Genomic DNA, 21570 nt, shown 5'->3' on the forward strand with positions numbered 1-21570 from the left:
TATGATTCTATGACTTGAAGAGGACAAGGAGTTCTCCAGCCTGTTGTGCCTGTTAATGCCACAATGCACCTCTAGTCAGAATGCTCAGGATGTTGCAGATTGAAGATCTTTAAAAACCTGAAATTCTCTAGAAAATGATGACATCTTTAAGTCACAAATACTACCTATTAAATTAATTAATCATCTGATTTGCAAAAATACTGGAATTTATGATACATGTAAAAATCAGTATCAAGGAAGTGAATGGCTTGTTTAGATCCTTTTGACCAGCTTCAGAAAACAAGATGATTTCACTTTTACATGTATTTGAATCTGCAACTCTTTGACCACAGGTGGTTTTTCGTTTTGTTTTGTTTGTTTTAATCTCAAAACACAGCACTTGTTGGCCCTATCTTGTTTTTCCACTGCATTATGCACAGAGAGTAAAAAAACAATGTATGAAAACCGTACTGTTAACATTTAGGATTGACTAACTTCCTTTATAGAAAAAATCCTTAGTGAGAGTGGGCACCTTATTTGCTGTTAAAGGTGACAGACAGCAACTGGATTGATTAATCTTCACTGGTAGAACAGGAAACAAAGGAGAAAAACAGAAAGCACATTCCTGAACAATTTACAAAAAATATTAGGTACTTTACCTAGACTTGAATTGCCTTTTGCAATAGTGATGGTCTTCTCATATATATTTTTGACTGAATTTGGGGTTGTGGAACTTCCCTCCACAGATACTGAGCAGCTCTTTTCCATTGAGAGTACTTGATCCTAACACAAAGGAAAATAACATCAGTTCAGAATGCCAATATAAAAATACGACTAGACACAGATCTTAACTCATCTTACCTTTCACCAAGCTATAATTAATACAGATTCCTTATACAGTCACTAGAAAAGTCAGTCTATCAAAGATCAAACTCATACACGTGCATTCACAATGTAACACAGAATATATTGCAAAATACATTGTTAATTTAGGGACACCAGTTACACTCTTAAAATAGGTGGGATGAATTCAAGGGCTCACTGACTCATCCACCAGAGATGCCTCTCAATTTGCCAATACTAAAGTAACAAAGCTAATATAAAATTGCAACTCTTAAGAATTTCTTAGGTAATCACTGAATTGAAGGAAATCATAGCAACTGTCATATAAAGAAAAACTGTATTTGCACACACTGGCACTGCAGGCTAGTATGGAAGTTGAACTGTGCAATCTTGCATGAGCACCAGGATATAACTTCTTCCATATGTCCAGATCTGAAGAAGTTAACAGAAAAGCCTTGCTCTAGACCTCTGTTCTGCCCAATGAGTATACCATGCTCCAGCAGCGTCTTGTACTGTGAGTATGAGCACACTTTTAAACACCCACTGCATCTCCAGTCTCTGGGAGATTACTATCTTCAAGCTATAAATTATCTCCTGTTTTGGCTACGTTGACTAAATTCTCAAGTTTGATGTCAGCACACATTTGACTTTCAGCATTACAAGCAAAGAACTATATGTGGGTGTTAGCCAGCATCAACCTCAGCAGACAATTCTATCATTTAATAATGCCTTTACATGGATTGTTTGTTTTTTATTATTAAAAAAATATTTACTTTTCCAGTGCCATCAAGCTGCATGGTAGTAGCAAGGCTTGTACTTTGTGCAAATTCTGTTGTTGTCTGAGATGCAGCCCAAGCTTCTGTGTTTTCATTTTCATTTTGGTTGATAACCGAAACATCCAGAGGCAGATCCTTTTTAGTAAACGCAGCTGCAGTTTCCAGGTTTTTGCCTGACACAGATTTTTGCTCTCTCACTCTTTCACTCAGATCCATGTTGTACAGATTCTTGTTGGATATATGGTAATCAGCTGCCACATTTAAAAATTCGTCTCCAACAGCCTGTTAAAAACAGGAGACAATAAACAACCATTATTATTTTGTAGTATAATTAAAATGTATATTTCATGCTAAAATCTTAAGTAGAAATTAATGTCATGGAACTGTTGTGGTTTTGGCTGGAATAGAATTAACGTTCTTTGTAGTGGTTCACATAATGCTGCGTTTTGGATTTTTAATGAAAGTAGTGGTGATGACCCTCTCATCTTTTAGCTGCTGCAGAGCAGTGTTCACACAGAGCCAAGGCCTTTTCAGCTCCTTGTGCTGCCCTGCCACCAAGGAGTCTGGGGACACACCAGGAGCTGGGAGGGGACAGAGCTGACCAAAGACACATTCCATACCATATTATATCATGCTCAGCAATAAAAGAGGTAAAGAGGGAGGAATAGGGGACGGATGGTGTTTGTGATGGTGCAGTGATGGTGTTTGACTTCCCAAGAAACTGTAACGGAGGCCGCATCTGGAGTACTGAGCCCAGCTCTAGGCTCCCCAGTAAAACAGGGACATAGAACTACTGGAGCGAGTACAGAGAAGGGCTACTAAGATGATAGGGGACCAGAGCACCTGTCATATGAGGATAGGCTGAGAGAACTGGGCTTGTTTATCTTGGAAAAGAGAAAGCTGAGGGGAGATCTCATCAATGCATATAAATATTTGAAGAGAGAGTGTCAAGAGGATGGAACTAGACTGTTTTCAGTTGTGCCCAAGCAAAAGGACGAGGGGCAGTGGGCACAAACTGAAGCATATGGAGTTCCAGCTGAATATGAGAGGGCATTTCTTTACTGTGAGGGTGACAGAACATGGGAACGGGTTCTCCAGAGAGGTTGTGAAGTCTCCTTCTCTGTAGGTATTCAAAACCCGCCTGCATGCCATCCTGAGCTACATGGTGTAGGTGGTCCTTTTTGGCAGGGGGATTGGACTAGATGATCTTCAGAGGTCCTTTCCAGCCTCAGCCATTCTGTGAAATTGTGTGATGAGCCCTTCTTTCCTGGAAGTGACTGAACACCTGCCTGGCAATGGGAAGCAGAGAATGAATTCCTTATTTGAGTTCTTGCAATTTTTACCTTTCCAATTCTCTCCCCCATTCCACCTGGGGACAGTGAGCAATCGACTGCATGGTGCTGAGCAGCCTGCTAGGGCTAAACCATACCAAGAATTCAAGAATTTAAAAGTGTTTGTTGTTACATCATTATCTTCAGTAGAATGCTACAGGCATTCTTCTACAGAATTTACTTGATTCTTCAGACTTCTACTTTATAACAGAAATCAATGAATATGAAGTTACTGCTGAGGGCCAAATTCTAATATTGTATCATTCAGGAAATCTTCACTAACTTCAGCAGAGTGGTGTCCACTCAGACATCCTCAAATCAGACACAACCACCACCATCAACTTACTAGAATTAAAGCATACAATTGTCTTCCTGAGGTGGAAGAAATTTGCAAGATCGAAGTCTTTATTTTCAAATCACTTTGCACACTACAAGTAACTTCAAGCAGCTTATAAAATAATCACACAATCTGATTATCTGTTTAACTGAGAAGAAACATGTATCTATGCCCCTTCCATACAAAGAAGAAATAGTAAAAACTTAGTCAAATCTCAGCAAATAAATGAACATGGAAGTTTCATAGTGTGACAGCTCTGCAATACAATGATGCAGTTACAGAAGTTTAGCAATCAGTACTTATTGCTGGTGCATTATTCAAAGCATCATTAAAGGACAAATTTCTTTATATGAAATTTATTTAGATTTCCAAGGTCGCAAGGTCTCCCATTGCAAATATTTTTAAGGGATTTCAACAATCATTAGCTTCTGGAAAAATATCCAAACATTCTCTAGACCAGCTTTCAAAGTAATTAATTTTAGAAACATGTAGGCCATTAGATATTAAGAAGATATATCAAAGACTAAGAGGTTGGATGTACAGGTTCTTTATCAATATTAGGGAATTTTCTCCTAAATGCAGTAAATGTAGTCACAAGAATTTCTACCTCTATCTCTTTCAGTTTTTATCTACTGGTCTTATTAATCTTCTACTTTTTCATAAACTGGGAATAAAAACATGATTCACCAATTTATTTAGTGGTACATATTAAATCAAAATTCACATGATTTCAAGAGGTTTTGCAACATTTTGTATCAACAGTCTTAAAATTGCTTTTTTTCCCCTCATTATTTACGAGGCGCATACATGCTTGTTTTGTACCCAGACATCATCAAAAAAGGTTCACCTGTAAACAATTGGTTTAAGTGACATCTGAGAAGATAATTGAGGAAGGCCTAAATACAGCTAATCTGCATGATGTAATCAATGAAATAATTTCCCACCTTTTGGAGAACAGAACACCAAGACTATAATCTATTTAAATGATTTCATAAGGTTTTAAAGAGACCTATGACACCTACTTTTAACTATGTTTTGTATTAATTTCCAAATCAGTGAGATATATTCTTTACAACAACCCATACAGGGTTCAACATTTACTCCGTATGCCGTGCATGTGTATTAAAGTAGCAGTATAGTATATGCACATTTTTAATTTGTTTCATTTAAGGAAAGCCAACGCTTTGATTTTTGAAGACAAAATTTCAGGAATTTTTAACAACGTCTATGTGGTACATCTTTAGAGCATTTTGATTGGTTTGACTTAAAATATCTTTTCATCACTTATTTTTGACATAATTTGACAGCAAAGGCATTCAGAATCAGCATTTCAACTGCCCTTGTAGTCAGAAATAAGTGAAATACCTCTGCATTGCTTGTTACACCTAATAGCACTTTTTTCATTTTTACTGCATTTCAATTGCTTCTGAAGTTTTCTTTTACCAACCAGTGTCCTTGCAATGTTAACTTTGTGAAGCCATTCATAATCGCACAGTGTAAAATATTACTTGTAGAGAACTTAACACTCCCTTCATACTTGTGCATGAAGAAGAGCAGTGAAATGTCATGACCATAATGTTTAAAAATGAACAAACAAACAAACAAAAAAAAAGAAAATAAAGCTATCTATAAGTTAAAACCAAAAATAACTTAAGGATTCCTAGAGCAGCAACATGAAATATAATGTAAATCTAACCTTTGTCTCATAAAATGCTTCTCAGCATGCAAAATGCATAATCCATTTAAGTAACAATTACAGAGTTAAACAATGCAATCTGTCCCATGCGGACAGCAGAGATGTGCTCTTCTGTGGATTGGGAGAAGCCATTAAAAGATGAATTTAGCTTTCCAAAACAATGCCTTGTATGGGCCAAATATAAAATGGATAAAGAGACCGTGGCTCAGGCATGAAGAAAAAAGCAGAAGTTACTCTTTTGAAGATCAGAGATTGTAAGCCTGGGAAGAAATCCCTACAATGTTTGGTTCAAAAACGGTGAGTGCTAGGAGAAATGACTCTAAAGACTCTGGATTAGTGAAATAGATCTACAGATTGACAAGATAAAGGATAATGAAAAAACATGGAGAGAAACAAAGCCAACTTTGATTCAATCATAAGGGTATGTGACCAGCAAGAATTAAGATACTGGTCTTTGTAATATTCTTGAGAAATTTAAAAAAGAAATTAGTAGCAATCAGAGGTTTGATATGCTTCATATTTAATTACAGTATAATTATGAACAATTTATGCAAGAACAAAGTAATCTGATTAACAAGTACTCTAACTACAAAGAAATAAAAAAACAAAGCGTAGGATGAAAACTTACTAAATCTAGAATTTTGCAGAAGGATGAAGTTATTTTGTGTTACCATTCTTTAATATGTTCTGAAGTATTACCGGTTAAGTTTTTTTTTGTAGTAGACTGTTCACCACAGCTTTAACATTACAAGTTTCTCACAGTATTCTACCTGGCTATACAAAACATAGCCCAAGTTTTCAATCTTCCACCTGCCTCTCTCTTCCACACAGACAACTGGAAGACAACAGCATTATCTTAAATAAAACTGTAATTTAAAATGTTAACAACTGGTTGTGCAGATGGAACAAGGACAACATCTAGTAATACGGCTGCATACAGAACACTGAGCCTTTTCACATTCATAAGCAAGTTTTATCATCAATAAAATCATCCTTATTTTACCTTGGGAGTTGACGAGGGAAGGGAGAGACTGTAGTTCAGTTCATCACTACAGGCGCTGCCATGCAGAGCTAACATTGAAGCCTGGAAGGTGTCACTCTCTGGAGAATACTGAGATTCTAAGGTGGATTCATCCGCTAGATCTGCCTCTCCAGAGTCCACCTAACAACAGAAGCAATTTAATCAGCCAGGCTGTCTGTAACCTTCACGCAACATAAGCCCCAAACACATGTACCTCAGTCGCCACTAACTGACTGACACTTCACTTTTTTTCCCCTCTGCATTTTACAGTGAAGTTAGATTTGTACAGCACAGTAGGAAAAACTTCTTCTTCCAGTTACAAGAGATGTTACTCCATCTTCAGAGATGGCAAGGAACATCTTAATTAAAGTTGGAGTCTGAACTGGAACAAATTGTATGGCTGAAATAGGCTAGTGCCTCCTAATAGAAATATGAGGTGTTAGCAACTACTATTTTCTTTTACATTAATTCTTTTACAATAATTAAGGCTGTAAAAAAAATGAGCTTTACTAAGTGACACAAAAGAAAAGAAACTGCAACTATTTCCAAAACATTTATAAAAAGTCAGATGTCATTATTTCTTATAATTTTAAAAATATTTTTTATTATCTTACATATGAAATAAGATTTTAAAAAGAGTTCCAAACTTGAGTAGTCTTTTTCTTTTTAGGGGTATTCTTGTTCTTCAATGCAATATAATACACAAGTCTTGAAAAGAATTTTCAAATACTAGAATAAAATTAGGTCCTAAAGAACTTAATTCATGGTGCTTCATATTCTATACTGTGACTATACTTTTATCTCCCCTGGCAGAGCTCAAGGGAACATTGTATGCTAACAAAAATAGTCAGTGGAGTTCATAACCATGACTATACTGTAAACTTATATGAAGCAGCTAAGTGTAATCATACATCTGCAGAGATAGGATCTAAGTGTTGTTTTGCAGCTTTTGAGGTTAATCACAAAATTAATTTATTCATTGTCAGATGGACAATTACAATAGCAAAACTCTACAGTGACTTCAAAAGATTATTTTCTGAGGTACAAATGATCTGGTTTTTACTGTCTCAACCCTAAAGACTTAACAAATAATTCAAACTACTCCTTTGGTGTAATTCACTCTCAGCCCATCTTTTGGAAAATACTCATCAGTGATACTGAAGCTAAGCTCTAAATAAGGATTGTGTAAAAAGGGGAAAGACTAGAGGAATCTGAGCATAGATTTATTTATTAAAACCAGTTCCTTGTGAATGCACTCTGCAAACATTTTGACTTGATGATTGCATATTCATTTTCATATTTTGCATATTTCACAGTCAGTTGACATAGCTGACAATTTTAACCATATAATTATCTGCTATATTCATTCAGCTCACTTTTATTTTTATTTTTTTTTATGAATCACACATAAAAGTCAAAAAGTTAAGTCCTTAAGATTTAGTCTAATCTTTTCTACCCATCTTTAATTAAAGGATATTTTCAATACATAACCTTGTTTCTTCATACTTCTTTTTCCTTTATAAATAAAGTAAGGCAAATCCTATTATATTGAAATAACTAGCAGTTTAACTAGTTCATCAAGATAACAAACTGAAGAAAAAAAAAAAGTATTGTTAAAAAGCACATTATTAAAAACAATTTGTCATTTGCAAATGTGAAAAAATATCAAACACACTGCAATCAGTAATTCGGAGATTTTTCCTTGGAAGGATCCATTTCAGGTTTTTGTTTTGTTTAATTTGTTCCTTAAATGACTTAAGTTATGGTGTTTAGTACAAACTGTTTACCTACTCATATCCCCAGAAAATGGGGGCCAAACAATTAAAAACAACATAAGTCCCAGATCAGTATGAATAATCATGAGGACATATGTTTGGATATTTTTTTTTCTGTTTGCTTATTTGTTCTAGATTCCTATTTCCTTTGACATTTTTCTTTAAATTCTTAATTGTAACTTATGGGCCATGTAAGGCAGTGAACTTTCAGGTAAGTTACATTCTTTGTACAAGTGAACACATTTTGGTTTGCAAATCTCATAATCACTGATTGATGCTGAAGTTTAAAGAATACTATCAGGAAAAAAGCATTGGTAGCTTTTGAAGATGGACAGCATTCTTTGTAAGGCTGGCTTACATGCAAAAAGAGTTCCCAAAACTTTTTTCAAGGCAGCTAGGAAAGTAGAGCCATATAATACGAAACACAGGCAAAAAGATTTATTTACCAAATGAGCAAATGAACATTGCTCTACACAAGCTAAGATTTTCAAAGGGATCCACTGTGGAAGCAAGGAGACATGGGTGGCCATGATCTTTTGAAAATCTCAGCAAATTTTTTTTTTTTTTTCATTTTTTTCCCCCCATGCAAACAGTCAAAATCTCTAGATGCCAGTTTCTACCATGTGGGAATTCATCTCAACTATAGTGAATGAGTAACGTGGTGATAGTAAACACTAAAAGATAAGCATGAACAGTGACAACGCAACCTTTTTTCATTATGAAATGCAAAGACTTAAGAAATCTTTTTTAAGTTGGGCCACTAACCATAGCTAGATCAGCATGGAAGAGGGCTGCATCAGCTGGCCCCTCCTCCTCAAATGACTGGGCAGTGTAGAAAAAGCAATCTTCCTTAGCAGAGACATAGCCCTCTTCTGGTGAAAGCTGCAGAAAGAACGAAGCTCTGAGTTGGATTGAGTGGCCAGCACACAGGGTGTTCAAAGTGCATTATGTGAGGGATGTTTAGAGAGGCAAATCAATTCCAAATGCATCAGAGTTCATTTCAATCACAGTTATACTGTTGAATAGGCAGAGATGTGGTTTTTTTTTTTCAAAATTATCTGAATTGATTCAGCTTCACATGTCACTTTAAATACTCAAGTAAAAAAAAAAAAAAAAAACCTTTCCAGCTATACCACAGAACCTACAGGCTAGTCTAAATTAATTCTCAATTTCTGCTCTTACGAAGCATTTATTAGAACTGCCGGAGCTGCTTCAAGGGACAGAGCCTAACAGTACAGGCCTACACAACCTCCCAGGCTGCCGAATATTCCTGATCAAAGGAACACTGAATCCACTGCCTATATTTTAAGGTGGTGTCTGCCAGGTCTAACAGCCTCAAAAGGACAAAACATAAAATTCTCACTGCAAATCAGCACCTTTTTCCAACACAATTTGATGTTAGGTTCATTCAGCTGGTATTGTAAAGAAGCCAGTGACTACTCAAAATGTTTACTTAACTGGTAAAATCATACATGACATATTAAAGTAGAAATGCAGAATGTTTACAAAATTCCAGGAACAGAGACAGAACAACCATGAAGGTTCTCTTTCAGAATGCCCTTTTAAGTAAGACAATGTCGATTTGCAAGACATTTTAGTGTGTGACACACAGTCTCCCCTATAAAAATAAATCTCAAAAAGAAAGTTTAAAAAGTGCCCTCTTTACTATGAGGAGAGTTTCTATGAACTTAAACATTAGCTATTCCCTCCTACCTACTCCACATGCACTGAAAATGAAAATTTGGTTATCTGCACTCACAAGGATTACAAAGATTGCCATTGTGTAAAAAGCAAAAATGAACTGCAAAAAATCACTTGGCCTTACAAATATGGTGAGACTGATCTTTCTACATATAATACCAATGGCATTCTACTGATTTGAATTTATAGACACCAGGGACACTAGTCCATGCTCCCACTTTGGTAGGGATAATTCAGGAGGATACTCTCAGTGGTAGCTGTGACGTAGATTTTTTTAAATTCACTGACCTGAGATGTCACTAAGGAAGTATACACAGTTTAGAAATCACAGGGATCTTTCATTAGTTGTATCCTTACATAATCTTGAAATAGATGTTTCTTGTCCTGGCCAATCCTCTATATTCTCTTTTATTTGTAAATCATGACACTTCCAGATGCAAGAGGAAGAGATGTGGGACAGATGCTGTGCAAATAAGCACTCTTACCAGCCCTCAGAATGCAGAGTACATTATTAAAATATAACCGCACGGATGCAGAACTGCACAGCATCCATACTGACACACTATCTCCATAACCCTAGGTCTTCCATATCTGGAGTTTGTTACCACTGAAAAAGACACATACAATCCAAATCTTAAGATTAATAATCTCCCTCTTAAAACTCATTGTGTATTTTTGCCCCAGAATGGCTAAAGGAATGCAATTATTCAACCTTATTCTCCTAATTGCTAGAGACTCCTTTCTAAAATCAAGCCCAGAATTATTTATAGCTTTACCAAAATAACCAGCTGAGATACCTTAAGACTATTTACCATTCTTTAAATTAAGTACATAGTCTGTACAGAAAGACTGCATATGTGCTATATATATAGCAGACCAGACCTTATGAAGTAGTGCAGTAGGCAAATTCCAAACAATGTATAACTGTCTTTATGTCACCACCTTGCACATCCAGAAAATCTTGTAACATACAAAATTATGTCCAGCAGTTTGCAGTCCAGAAAGACTGTGCTGGTTGTAAGATGCTTCACTGTTTCTCTGCTAGGAGACTGGCGTGCTAGGTCCTGAAATCACCACACCTGTCATGCACTACACAGGCCATTCCTGCATGCACGGAATCTCATACAATCTTCTGGATTTCGTGTGTCACCTGGCTGTATTCCAACGCAAAGAAAGTGTACGCAGAAGTCAGGATCATTATGTACCAGCTTAAATGACATGAAAATTATCCACAGCACTCCCAAATCCTTACAGGCAGTGGTTTGGCAACTCCTATTTTAACTGTTCCTGTTGGGGCTCCTTTCAGTGCTTGCACTGCTTCCTCCAGGCTGCCATTTTCCAGGTTGATATCATTGACAAACATAAGCCGATCTCCAGGAAGAAGTCTGCCATCTTGCTCAGCCACACCACCGGGAACTAATGAGCGAATTACAATTACAGTGTTTGCTGGGTCAACAGGATCCTAATTGAGTAAAAGGAAAAGAGACATTTCATTTTATTTACTCTATCTTGGTAGGCTTATTTTATGTATGCACTTTTAATGACCCACAACGCAGCCCTGCTCCAGATGAACCCTCAGCAGGAACACATACCCCTTTCCATACAACTGTATGTTTATGCTTCCTTCTGTTTTCTATTCCTAAATGTGAAAACATTTTCTACGTGATGTTCCATCACAAATCTCCAGCATAAAACACTGTTAAACTGCTGAGTGCAGTATGTATAGTAATGAGTAATCACACCAAAAATGTAAATACTTCCTACTCCTATGACACTGTGCAGACCTCATCCCCTCTTACACTTAGCTGTTTGTGAATAAAGATGGACAGTTCAGACTGGGGAAAGTTAACAATCTCTAGTGGAACAAACAGCTTATTTCAAAAACCACCATGGCACCAGATCTTGCTCAGCTGGGAAAGCACATTTAAAGAGTAAAGTCCTCATGTTTGCCTAACCAAATACTTTACGAGACGGGAACATATCAACACAGCAACAAGGCACAACAAAGTCGATCTTCCTTTCAGAAAGAAAACTGTTTTCAAATCTCCATCCTCCAATGCACTGATATTTTTATAAACAAGCTAACATCAAGCTCTATGAACAGGAAAGTATAATTCTGTTGTAACAATCATAACAGGTACACAAACTTGCATAACTCTTTTAGAAATCACATTCACAAGGAAGATCATTAGATGTTAATGCTTCCAACATATGGCAATTCACTTGTGTGCATGCACAGAAAAATATGAGATATATGTAACAATGTACCAACTTTACTTATAGCAAAGGAAAGAGAAAAATAAACATCTACAAACTGGAAAGCAATTGCAACAATTTCCGTGCCAGAATGTACATCTGAAAGGATGCATGTCGTAAAGGCAGCAACCAAAACCGCAGGAATTAGAGACCTCTGAAAGCTAATGTGAGAGAGAGTGTTTGAGAGAGGGAGTGGGAGAGAGAAGACCCTTAATTATGGCAATTAATGCAATAAAGGGAATGCCATGAGGAAACAAAACTTTACAAGTTGAAATACAGCTAGCATTGCTGGACATCATTCTTGGACCTGAATACTGACACTTTCCTCACTATTTTAACAAGTATTTATACCACCACTTGAGATGATACTGCATGACATATTTTTGGAAAAAAATCAGCTTTCTAGTGCATGTGATTCTTATGTCCCTCAAAGTCTTCCCTGGGGTAAGGAATAATGTACTCTCTCACAGGCCTACCACTGTATGAAACATCAGAAATACAAAATCAACCTTCACTTTATCCACTGTCCATGGAAAATTAATTAAAAAATGGATGGAAAAAGAAAAACACAAGCATAAACCTTACTGTAAATTTAGTTTATTGTTCACAGTCTTAGATGAAAATAGAACTTCTGGAAACAAACTGAAATGTTTTAACCCCATCTCAAAGGTGAGAACACAGGACACAAGTATTATAATATCAAATAAAAAAAAAAAAAGGTAAGTAAGTTTGAGAAAGCTTCCTAGGCCTGTAGGATATAACCAAACTCACAGTAGTAAAACATATACAACAATTTAAGGTATTTCCAACAACTCTTAAAAAACATAATGTTTTAAGTAATCACATACACAACCACATTTTGTATTTACACTTCAGAAAAGGCTGAAGAAAAAATATGCTTTAGTGTGCGCTAATATGGACTCCAAATACTCTGGCTCAGCTATAGTGTCTAATTTAAGAGCATTAAGAGTAACACAAAAAATCATAACTGCTGTTTCGTTAAATGAGTACTTGACTATGCCTATATCCTTCAGATTGAGGCCCGTCTGGATGCCTACGTGGGCAACCTGCCCTAGGGAACCTGTTTGGGGAGTGGGGTTGGACCCGATGATCTCTAGAGGTCCCTACCAACCCCTACAATTCCATGATTCTGTGATTACTAAACTACACTGTTCTTCACAGTTATCAGTGTGCAAGTGCAAAAATACCTCTGGGGCATAGATTATTCCTAAGCAACACACCATGGGAATAACTTCCACCTTCAAGCGACCTCCAGATGCAAAGTACAATGTGTATATCTCCTAGGGCAAAGATTCAGCAGAGACCTGCTAGACCACCAAACACTCAGGCAAAAGCCCGTGCTGACCAGAGGGAAAGTTAGTTGACTTTGATCAGAGATTAAAAAATATCCACTGTGACAACTGGAAACACAGGAAGAACATTTGTTGTATCCTGACCAAGCGGAGGCAGGAGACAGGCACTCAGCTGCTCTGACACAGGGTCACAATATGAATCACACCTTGAGATGTCCAGGAATTTTCAAGTCAAACACAAAATGAAAGAGAATGTCTAGGCACGTCCTAGATAGCAGCTAAGCAAGGGATTTCAGAATTACAGTTCTGGATTTTGATAAATCCTGCTTTAAGAATGTAAGTCCTTTATTGGATCTTTCTCTTAGCAAGGGCACCCTCGCTGCAGATGCAAAATACATGGCAAGATGCCTGAGTATTCTAAGATGTGTACATCATTCCTTACACCTGAGGCACTAGAGGTTCAGCTTTCTCAAGAGCCTAGTATTTTACTGATTATTTATTTTTCTGGATAAGTAAAATCATTACCATGAGAACCTGTAAAATCACAGAATCATAGAATGATTTGGATTGAAAGGGACCTATAAAGATTATTTAGTTCCAACCTCCCTGCTATAGGCAGGGACTTCTTTTGCTAGAATAAATTTCCCAAAGCCCCATCCAACCCAGCACTGTACACTTACAATAATGAGGTATCCGTAGCTTCTTTGGGCAACCTGTTCCAAAATCTCACCATCATCATGGAAAAATCTCTTCCTTATATCCAATCTAAATCTACCCTCTTTCAGTTCTTTTTAGAACCAGTCTCCCTTGTCTTTTCAATATAGGCCCTGCTAAAAAGTCTTTCTCTATCTTTCTTACAACCCCTTTTAGGTTTGGAAAAGCCACAAGAAGGTCACTGTGGAGCTTCTTCTCCAGGCTGAACGTTCCCAGCTCTCTCAGCCTTTCTTCTAAAGAGAGGTACTCTCAGCTTCACGTCATCCACAAATGCTGAGGGCGTACTCCATCCAACCAGCTATGCCGTTGATGAAGATATTAAATAGTACTGACACCTGCACAGACCCTTGAGGGAGACCATTCATAAGAGTTCTCCACATGAACACTGAGCTGATGACTGTAGCTCTTTGAACACCATTACCCAGCTTATTCTTTATCCATCTAACAACCCACCCATCAGAAGCATATCCCTCCAACTTAGGAGCAAGAATGCAGTGGGAGATGACATCAAAGATCTCAGAGAAGTGCCAGTAGCTTTTTGTTTGTAATCACTTTTTATTGTAATCACTCCATCATAGGAGGCCACTGGATTAGTCAGGCAGCATGATTTTCACTTGGTCAAGCCATGTTGGCAGTCTCTGATCATCTCCCTGTCTTCCACATTTTGACAAAGCTTCCAGGAGGATATGTTCCATGATCTTACAAGGTACTAAGGTGAGGCTGACTCAACAGTAGTTTCCAACATCCTCCTTATTACTCTTTTTTAAAGATGGGTGCAATATTCCCTTTTTTTCCGGTCACTTGGGACTTTGCCTGAATGCCATGAGGAAAAGTGGCTTAGTGACTTCAACAGCCAATACTCTGCAGACCCTGGGATGCACCTGATCAGGTCCTGTGGTCTTGCAGTATGTTCCTGTGGTATGTTCAGTTTCCTCAAGTAGTCTCAAACCTGATCTTCTCTTACAATAGCTGGGTCTCCCTAACCCCCACCCCCCACCTCTACTCCACCTCCAAGTCCTTGCCTTGAGGGTCAGGGACTTGAGAGATGTGGAAGCAGTGATTTACCAGAGAAAATGAGGAAAAAAATGCTAAGTACCTCAGTCTTCTCCATGTCAGTTGTCACTAGTTCTGCTGTCTGTACCAGGGGGCAAATTCTCTATAATTACCTTTTTTTCTGGCAATGTAGCTGTAAATGTAGAAGTATGATAAGCCTTTCTTATCATACTTCACTCTCCTTAACAAATTCAACTCCAACTCTGCAGTAGTTTTCCCAATCCTATTCCTACATATCCAGGCAGCGCCCCTATATTCTTCCCAGGATACAGGCTTCTGGCTCTACTGCCTATGCATTTCTTTCTTTCACTTTCATTTGACCAGGAGGGTCTTTACTCAGTCATACTGGTCTCCTGCACTCCTTGCCTGATTTCTTACACATAAGAATCAAGACCTATTATCTTTAGAGAACTGCCAGCCCTGTTCTCCACCTTAATCCCTGAGGGCAGTTTACTTACCATGAAGTCACCCCCACTAATTCCTCAAACAACTCGGAGTTCACTCTCCTAAAATTCAGGGTCTTGATTTTACTCTTCACCTGTCCCAGAGCCCTTAGGATCATGAATTCCACCAGGGCATGGTCACCACACCCCAGGCTACCACCAATTTTCATCTCTCTAATTAGTTTATTTGCATTGGTAAGCAACAAGTATCTTAATGCTACTCCTCTGATTAGGCTATCTACCTCCTGCATTAAGAAGTTACCCAAAAGTCTCCTGAACTGCTTACAGCTTGCTGTGTTGCTTTTCTAGTAGATGTCAGGGTGACCAAAGTACACCAACAGTACTACAGCCTGCAAGCACAACACTTCCTGTAGTTGAAGCAAGCATGCTTCTTCAGCAGGTTCCCCTTGCTAAGGTGGCTTGCAGCAAACTCCAAACACAAGGCTTCCTTTGTTGGCTTTCCCTTTATTTTTTACCCATAACCCCTCAAATTGCTCATCACTGTTTTTCAAAGGCAGCTCTGTGCAGTCAGTCCTTTTAAAAAAAAAAAAAACACAATCAAAACAAACAAGCAAACAAAAAAAAAAGACACTGAGGGCAACCCCTCCCTCTTCCCTCCTTGCCAGTTCCTTCTGAGCAGTTTATAGCCATCAACCACAGCATTCCTGTAACATGATTCATCCCACCAAGTTCAAGTCACAGTGATAAGTGATCAAAACTTTCTAACTGCATGGTGGCTTCCAACTCCTCCTGTTTTTCACCCATACTACATGTACTGGTATAGAGGTGCTTCAGTCGGGCTATTGCAACCTTTTAAGATGTGTACACCCAAATTCCTCTGAGGCACTTCACACATGTTTTCCTGTTGATTTCTAATACACGAGCAACTCCCGGCTCTTCTCTATTAGTCAAAACTGAATCCCTTTCCCTCTTAGTCTAGTTTAAAGATGCCCTCATAAGTCTGGCCAGCTCTTGCCAGACTTGGCCACATGAATCCCATCATTATTCTTAACACAGTAATACAAATAGGTAATGTAGCTAGTGCGATGCCTGCCAGTAGTGACATCCATTCAGCTTTACTACATTGCCTGGTTTCCATTAACATTTACCACTAAAATACTTATTTAGATCTTATTGCAAGATCCCAATACAGAGCATTGAGTTGCCTACTCAAAGAAAGGAGCACAGAAGTTACCTGGTAATCCAGTATGCTAAATCCAAGACCCATACTCCCCTTCTCCAGGTCTATGTGCTGTACTTCTGTTTCCCACATTGCCAAAGAAGAGCTCTGCACCTCTTCCATACTCTGAGACTCATCAGCCATTTCCAGAGTTGTTCCCTCTGTGTCTGAGGAGCCAATGAAACCGAGTTCGACATGAGCCTGGGAAAAAACAGTGTATGTTCACCAACTCCATAGAATGTAAATGTTTGCAAATTTGTAGAGACTAAATTCTGTTCACAAAAAGCAAGATAAAAACTAAGTGGTGTTTCTCTAAACACGAAAAAAGTGCAAACAGAGTTAACAAAATTATGTTAAGTCTAGCACAGATTTCACATATTCTTGTAACAAAATATCTATGATGCAAGTATACGAAAACACTCCTTGAAAACAGTATTTACAAAGCAGAACTTCCATCAAACTAAAAACTTCAGAAAGCCTCATTAGTGTGTGTATTAAAATATAAAGGAAATATCTGTTATTAAATGGTATGTCTAAAAATGCCTTGATCTAAATATAGTAGCACTGACAGGAGTCAGAACATTTGAAAAAAGAGGACACAGACACATAAGGACATACGGACATACACACAAGTGTACATGTTTTTTTCTCTTCCCTCGGTTTCATAGCAAAGCTTAGCAACAGTAAATTCAATTCTGTGTCTTGCCCAGAAGTCAGAACTAACTGAGCTTCTTTTCATACAAATGCTATTGTTTTGTTACACTGTAGGCCACTCCTACATGTTTAACACATCAGACAGCCCAGAGCTTCGAACTTAAGTGACAGAAGTTTGTCTGTCAGGGAGTGCATGCTCAGGCTTGCTCAACTCAAACACAGAAACCTAGCTTCAAACTTACATGAAATATAAAGAGTTTGAAGACAACACAGTTCAATTTGCTATATCCCCACAGCCCACATGCAGAACAAAAATTAAGTATTTGGGTAGAAAGCCATGTGTCTCCAATTTTTGCCAACGTCCCTACCAGTATGTTTATCTTCTGGTTGGCCTAAAGTACAGTTGATGAGTAGAATTTGCCTTTTCCTATTTATTTGGTCCCAAGTCCTAAAATATTAAAAGAGACTTCTAATTTTGTACAACATCTTTACACGTTTTTTCTCAAGGAAACAGTCATTTTCTTAGTAATTTTTATTAAAAAATACTTATATACATGCATATATATACCTTTTCTGTGAGCTGAACCTCCGATAGACTTATACCATCCAGTACTTCTGGATGACTGATAGGGGGAGCCACTGGACGACAACATACCATTGTCACCTTAATTGGCAGTTCTTTCAAGATATTCACCACATCCTTGTGGTTTTCTCCGAGCAGAGAGATCTCATTCACCTCAAGAATGAAAGAATGCACGGTGTTTAGCAGAAGAATAATGAACACAAATGGAAAAAAAAGAAACAAACAAACAAAAAAAACAAACACTAATTGTCTGATTTTTATGAAAACATCAATAGATTTTCAGCCCTCAGTTTCTACTCAATTTGATGCTCAGTATCAGTGCAAGGATATGCTTTGAGCTGTTTGGAGAGTCTCATAAATTACATGATGCCATCTTACTAAACACCTTAGAACCCCTGTGTAAAATTCAGAACTTACAAATATGAAAACAAACAACACTAGCAGATTTGCATAGGAATTGGCATACTAAGCCTGAAAACAGATACATCATATTGATTTCTTGCATTCATGTGAACAAAACTCAAATCTTAATTCTAAGAAAATGATTTATAAACGTAAACAGGTGTTTATTCCCTTCACTGTACAGGGGTATTTCTAGATGCTTTTCCTGGGTATTCTTTTTTCGTGACTTCAATTGTATCTGAAATATCAGCTATGAGCTGAGAAATGCAGCTGTGCAGATGCAGTCACATAAGTATGTAGTAAGCACACATGAACTGTGTACACAAACACTTCTGGTAATGGGTGGTATGCTGTTAAGATATCCTACATTCCCAAAGTTGTAACTTGTGCAAAGCAAGTCACTTCTCAAGAATTCTACTGAAAGCAGACTAAAATAAAGCAGAACTTTTTCTTACTTCCAGAAGCTCATCTCCACTAAACAGCTTGCCACTTCGTCCAACTGGCCCTTCTGGTAGGATAGATCTGATAAAATGATGCCCCACTGTAGCTTCAAGGCTTATCCCTAGCCCACTGCTTTCGCTGAATTTGCTAACTACAGCCACCTAAAACAGATTAAAAAAAAAAAAGTTACTTTTGTCATATTGAAAGCTGTATGTGCTACCTTCAGATTCAATTTACACATAGTGAAGTGAGAATTCCTGTAGGGATAAACTAGAAACACTGACATGTATAATGCAGGCTTAAAACTGCAAACAAATGTATCAAGTTACTACTTTAAGCTTTTCAGTAGCATTGAGTGAAATAACAGAAGCAGCTTAAAAGAAAGAATCCAACTTCCCAACAGGATGACGAGCACTGAGAGGATAAAACGAATAGCAGATAAAAACTAAAATCTACAGGCAACCATCAGTGTAATCTACACAATCACTAGCTACTAAGACTATTCTGGAAAAAAAAAACATCACTGTGGATTTACAGAGTGTCATCCAGGAACCATGACAGACAAAAAAACATATCTGAAATAACATGATCATGTTGCCCTCTGTGTGTGGATAAAGAAAGATATCAAAACGGACTTCAGGGGATTGGGGCAGTTACTGGATGGAGTGAATGTGTAGGTGGTGTTTTCCTCCATCTCTTCAGTGTACAGCGTACAGTCCTTCCTACATCTCTTCAGTTCAGGAGGGATACTGAGTGTACCTGGAAGGCTGAACTAATCAGTATGTGGCTGAGAGTCTGGTGCAGCCGCAGCATTTCTTATTGTTTTTTTTTTTTTTTTTTGATCATGGGGAGGTTTACTTGGCACTTGGCCTGACAGCTGCTGTTGTGTCCCACTTGTCTCAAAGGGGGAAATGAAGGAGGAAAAGGCTGAGGTTCTCAATGCCTTCTTTCCATCTGTCTTTACTAGCCAGACCACTTATCCTCGGAATATTCAGCCTTCCAACCTGAAAATCTGTGATGGGGAGCAGAAGAAACTCCCACAGTTCAGGTGGAAATAGAGACCTGCTGCTCCACCTGGACTGTCACAAGTGCATGGGACCAGATGGGATCCACCTGAGAGTCCTGAGGGAGTTGGCGAATGTGATTGCTGGGCCACTTTCCACCACCTATCACTGGTCATGGTCATTCAGGGAGGTCCTGGATGACTGGAGATGTGCTAATGTGACACCCATCTACAACAAGGGTTGTAAGGAGGACCCAGGGAACTACAGGCCTGTCAGCCTGACCTCAGGGCCAGGAAAGGTGATGGATCAGGTCATCTTGAATGCAGTCATGCAGAGTATGCAGGACCACCAAGGGATCATGCCCAGTCAGCATGGTTTCATGAAAGGCAAGTCCTGCCTGACCAACCTCATCTCCTTCTATGACTCGGTGACCTGCCTGGTAGATGAGGGAAAGGCTGTTGGTGTAGTCTACCTAGATTTCAGCAAGGCCTTTGACACAGTCTCCCACAATATTCTCTTGGAGAAGCTGGCAGCCCATGGCTTGGACAGGGACACTCTTTGCTGGGTTAAAAGCTGTCTGGAGCACTGGGTCCAGAGAGGTGATGGTGAATGGAGTGGAATCCAACTGGTGACCAATTACCACTGGTGTTCCCCAGGGATCGGTGTTGGGGCCCATCCTCTTTAATATCTTTATTGATGACTTGGATGAAGGAATTGAGTGCTCCCTTAGTAAGTTGCAGACATCATCAAGTTGGGGGGAAACGTCAATTTGCTGGAGGGTAGGAAGGCCCTGCAGAGGGACCTGGACAGGATGGGTCTATGATGGTTTTACCTTGCTAGGCAACTGAACTCCACCACAACCGCTCTTTCACTCTCCCTCCTCAGAAGAGGAGGGAAAGAAGAAAAAGAAAGAAACAACTCACGGGTTGAGAAAAGGATAATTTAGTTAAAAGTAAAAATAAGTACTAAGGAAAAAATATTATTAATTAAATAATTTAACTAAAGGGAAAAGGAAAAGGGAAAAAAAAAACAATAAGCAAAGGCTGTCTGAAGTGCAGAGGAAATAAATTACTCTCTACTTCCCACAAACAAGCAATGCTTGACCACATCCTTGAAGCAGGGCCTCAATGCATGTAGCTGTTGTTCGGGAGGAGAGACGTTTTCACAAGAGCCAACCCTTCCCTTCTTCCTTTTTCCACCTTTTATTGCTGAGTGTGACATCATCTGGTATGGAATCCCTTTGGTTAGTTTAAGTCAGCTGCCCTGGTGATGTTCCTTCCCCACCTCTTGCCTACCCCCAGCCTGCTGGGTCTGGGGCACAGTTACAGGGAGTCCTGATGTGGTGCCATTATTTCTTGGCAGTAGAAACAATACCGGTGTGATACCAGTGCTGTTCTAGCTCCAAGTGCAGAGCACAGCACTGTGTGGGCTGCTGCAGGGAACATTAACTCCATCCCAGTCAGACCCAGTACAGAGTCAATAGGCAGAGGCCAATGGGATGAGGTTTAACTTGGCTAAGTGCTGGGTCCTGCACTTTGGCCACAGCAACCAGGAAAAGGATCTAGACTTGTTGGTCGATGCTTGCCTGAACATGAGCCAGCAGTGTGCCCAGGTGGCAAAGAAAGCCAATGGCATCCTGGCTTGTATCAGGAGTAGTGCAGCCAGCAGGACCAGGGAGGTGATCGTCCCCCTGTACTCTACCCTGGTGAGGCCGCACCTCGAGTGCTGTGTTCAGTTTTGGGCTACACTACATGGAAGGCCCTTGAGCAAGTCCAGAGAAGGGCTACGTACGAAGCTGGTGAAGGGCCTGGAACACAAGTCCTGTGAGGAGCAGCTGACTCCTCACAGCAGCTGACTGGGGTTGTTCAGTCTCAAGAAGAGAAGGCTCAGGAGAGATCTTATTGTTCTCTAAACCTGAAAGGAAGGTGGGGGGAATTGGGGGTTGGCCTCTTCTCACAGATAACCAGTGATAGGACTAGAGGGAATGGCCTCAAGTTGCACCAGGGCAGGTTAAGGGTGGAAATTAGGAGACATTTCTTTCCAGAAAGAGCAGTTAGGCATTGGAATG

At 38.9% G+C, this 21570-nt stretch overlaps 1 protein-coding gene across 25 annotated transcripts in view; it reads right to left on the minus strand.

The window, feature by feature from the left end:
- The window catches only part of MPDZ (multiple PDZ domain crumbs cell polarity complex component), a 104553-nt gene that overhangs the window by 44159 nt on the left and 38824 nt on the right, over positions 1–21570 (minus strand). For 21 of the 25 annotated variants that reach the window (XR_005261605.2, XM_038170301.2, XM_038170300.2 and 18 more), the window contains exons 14-21: positions 18513–18659; positions 17641–17808; positions 16434–16619; positions 10712–10921; positions 8524–8640; positions 5966–6124; positions 1596–1880; positions 639–762 (exon numbers count right to left, since the gene is read on the minus strand). Coding sequence is in view for 24 of the 25 variants with exons in the window: in XM_038170301.2 (XP_038026229.1) it covers positions 639–762; positions 1596–1880; positions 5966–6124; positions 8524–8640; positions 10712–10921; positions 16434–16619; positions 17641–17808; positions 18513–18659 (1396 nt within the window). In the remaining variant the exon portion in view is untranslated. The remainder of the gene's footprint in view (positions 1–638; positions 763–1595; positions 1881–5965; positions 6125–8523; positions 8641–10711; positions 10922–16433; positions 16620–17640; positions 17809–18512; positions 18660–21570) is intronic. The other 4 variants (XM_072030775.1, XM_072030774.1, XM_072030772.1 and 1 more) reach the window with 1 other exon arrangement.

Source organism: Anas platyrhynchos, chromosome Z (assembly GCF_047663525.1).
Source record: "Anas platyrhynchos isolate ZD024472 breed Pekin duck chromosome Z, IASCAAS_PekinDuck_T2T, whole genome shotgun sequence".
Classification (NCBI taxonomy): Eukaryota; Metazoa; Chordata; class Aves; order Anseriformes; family Anatidae; genus Anas; species Anas platyrhynchos.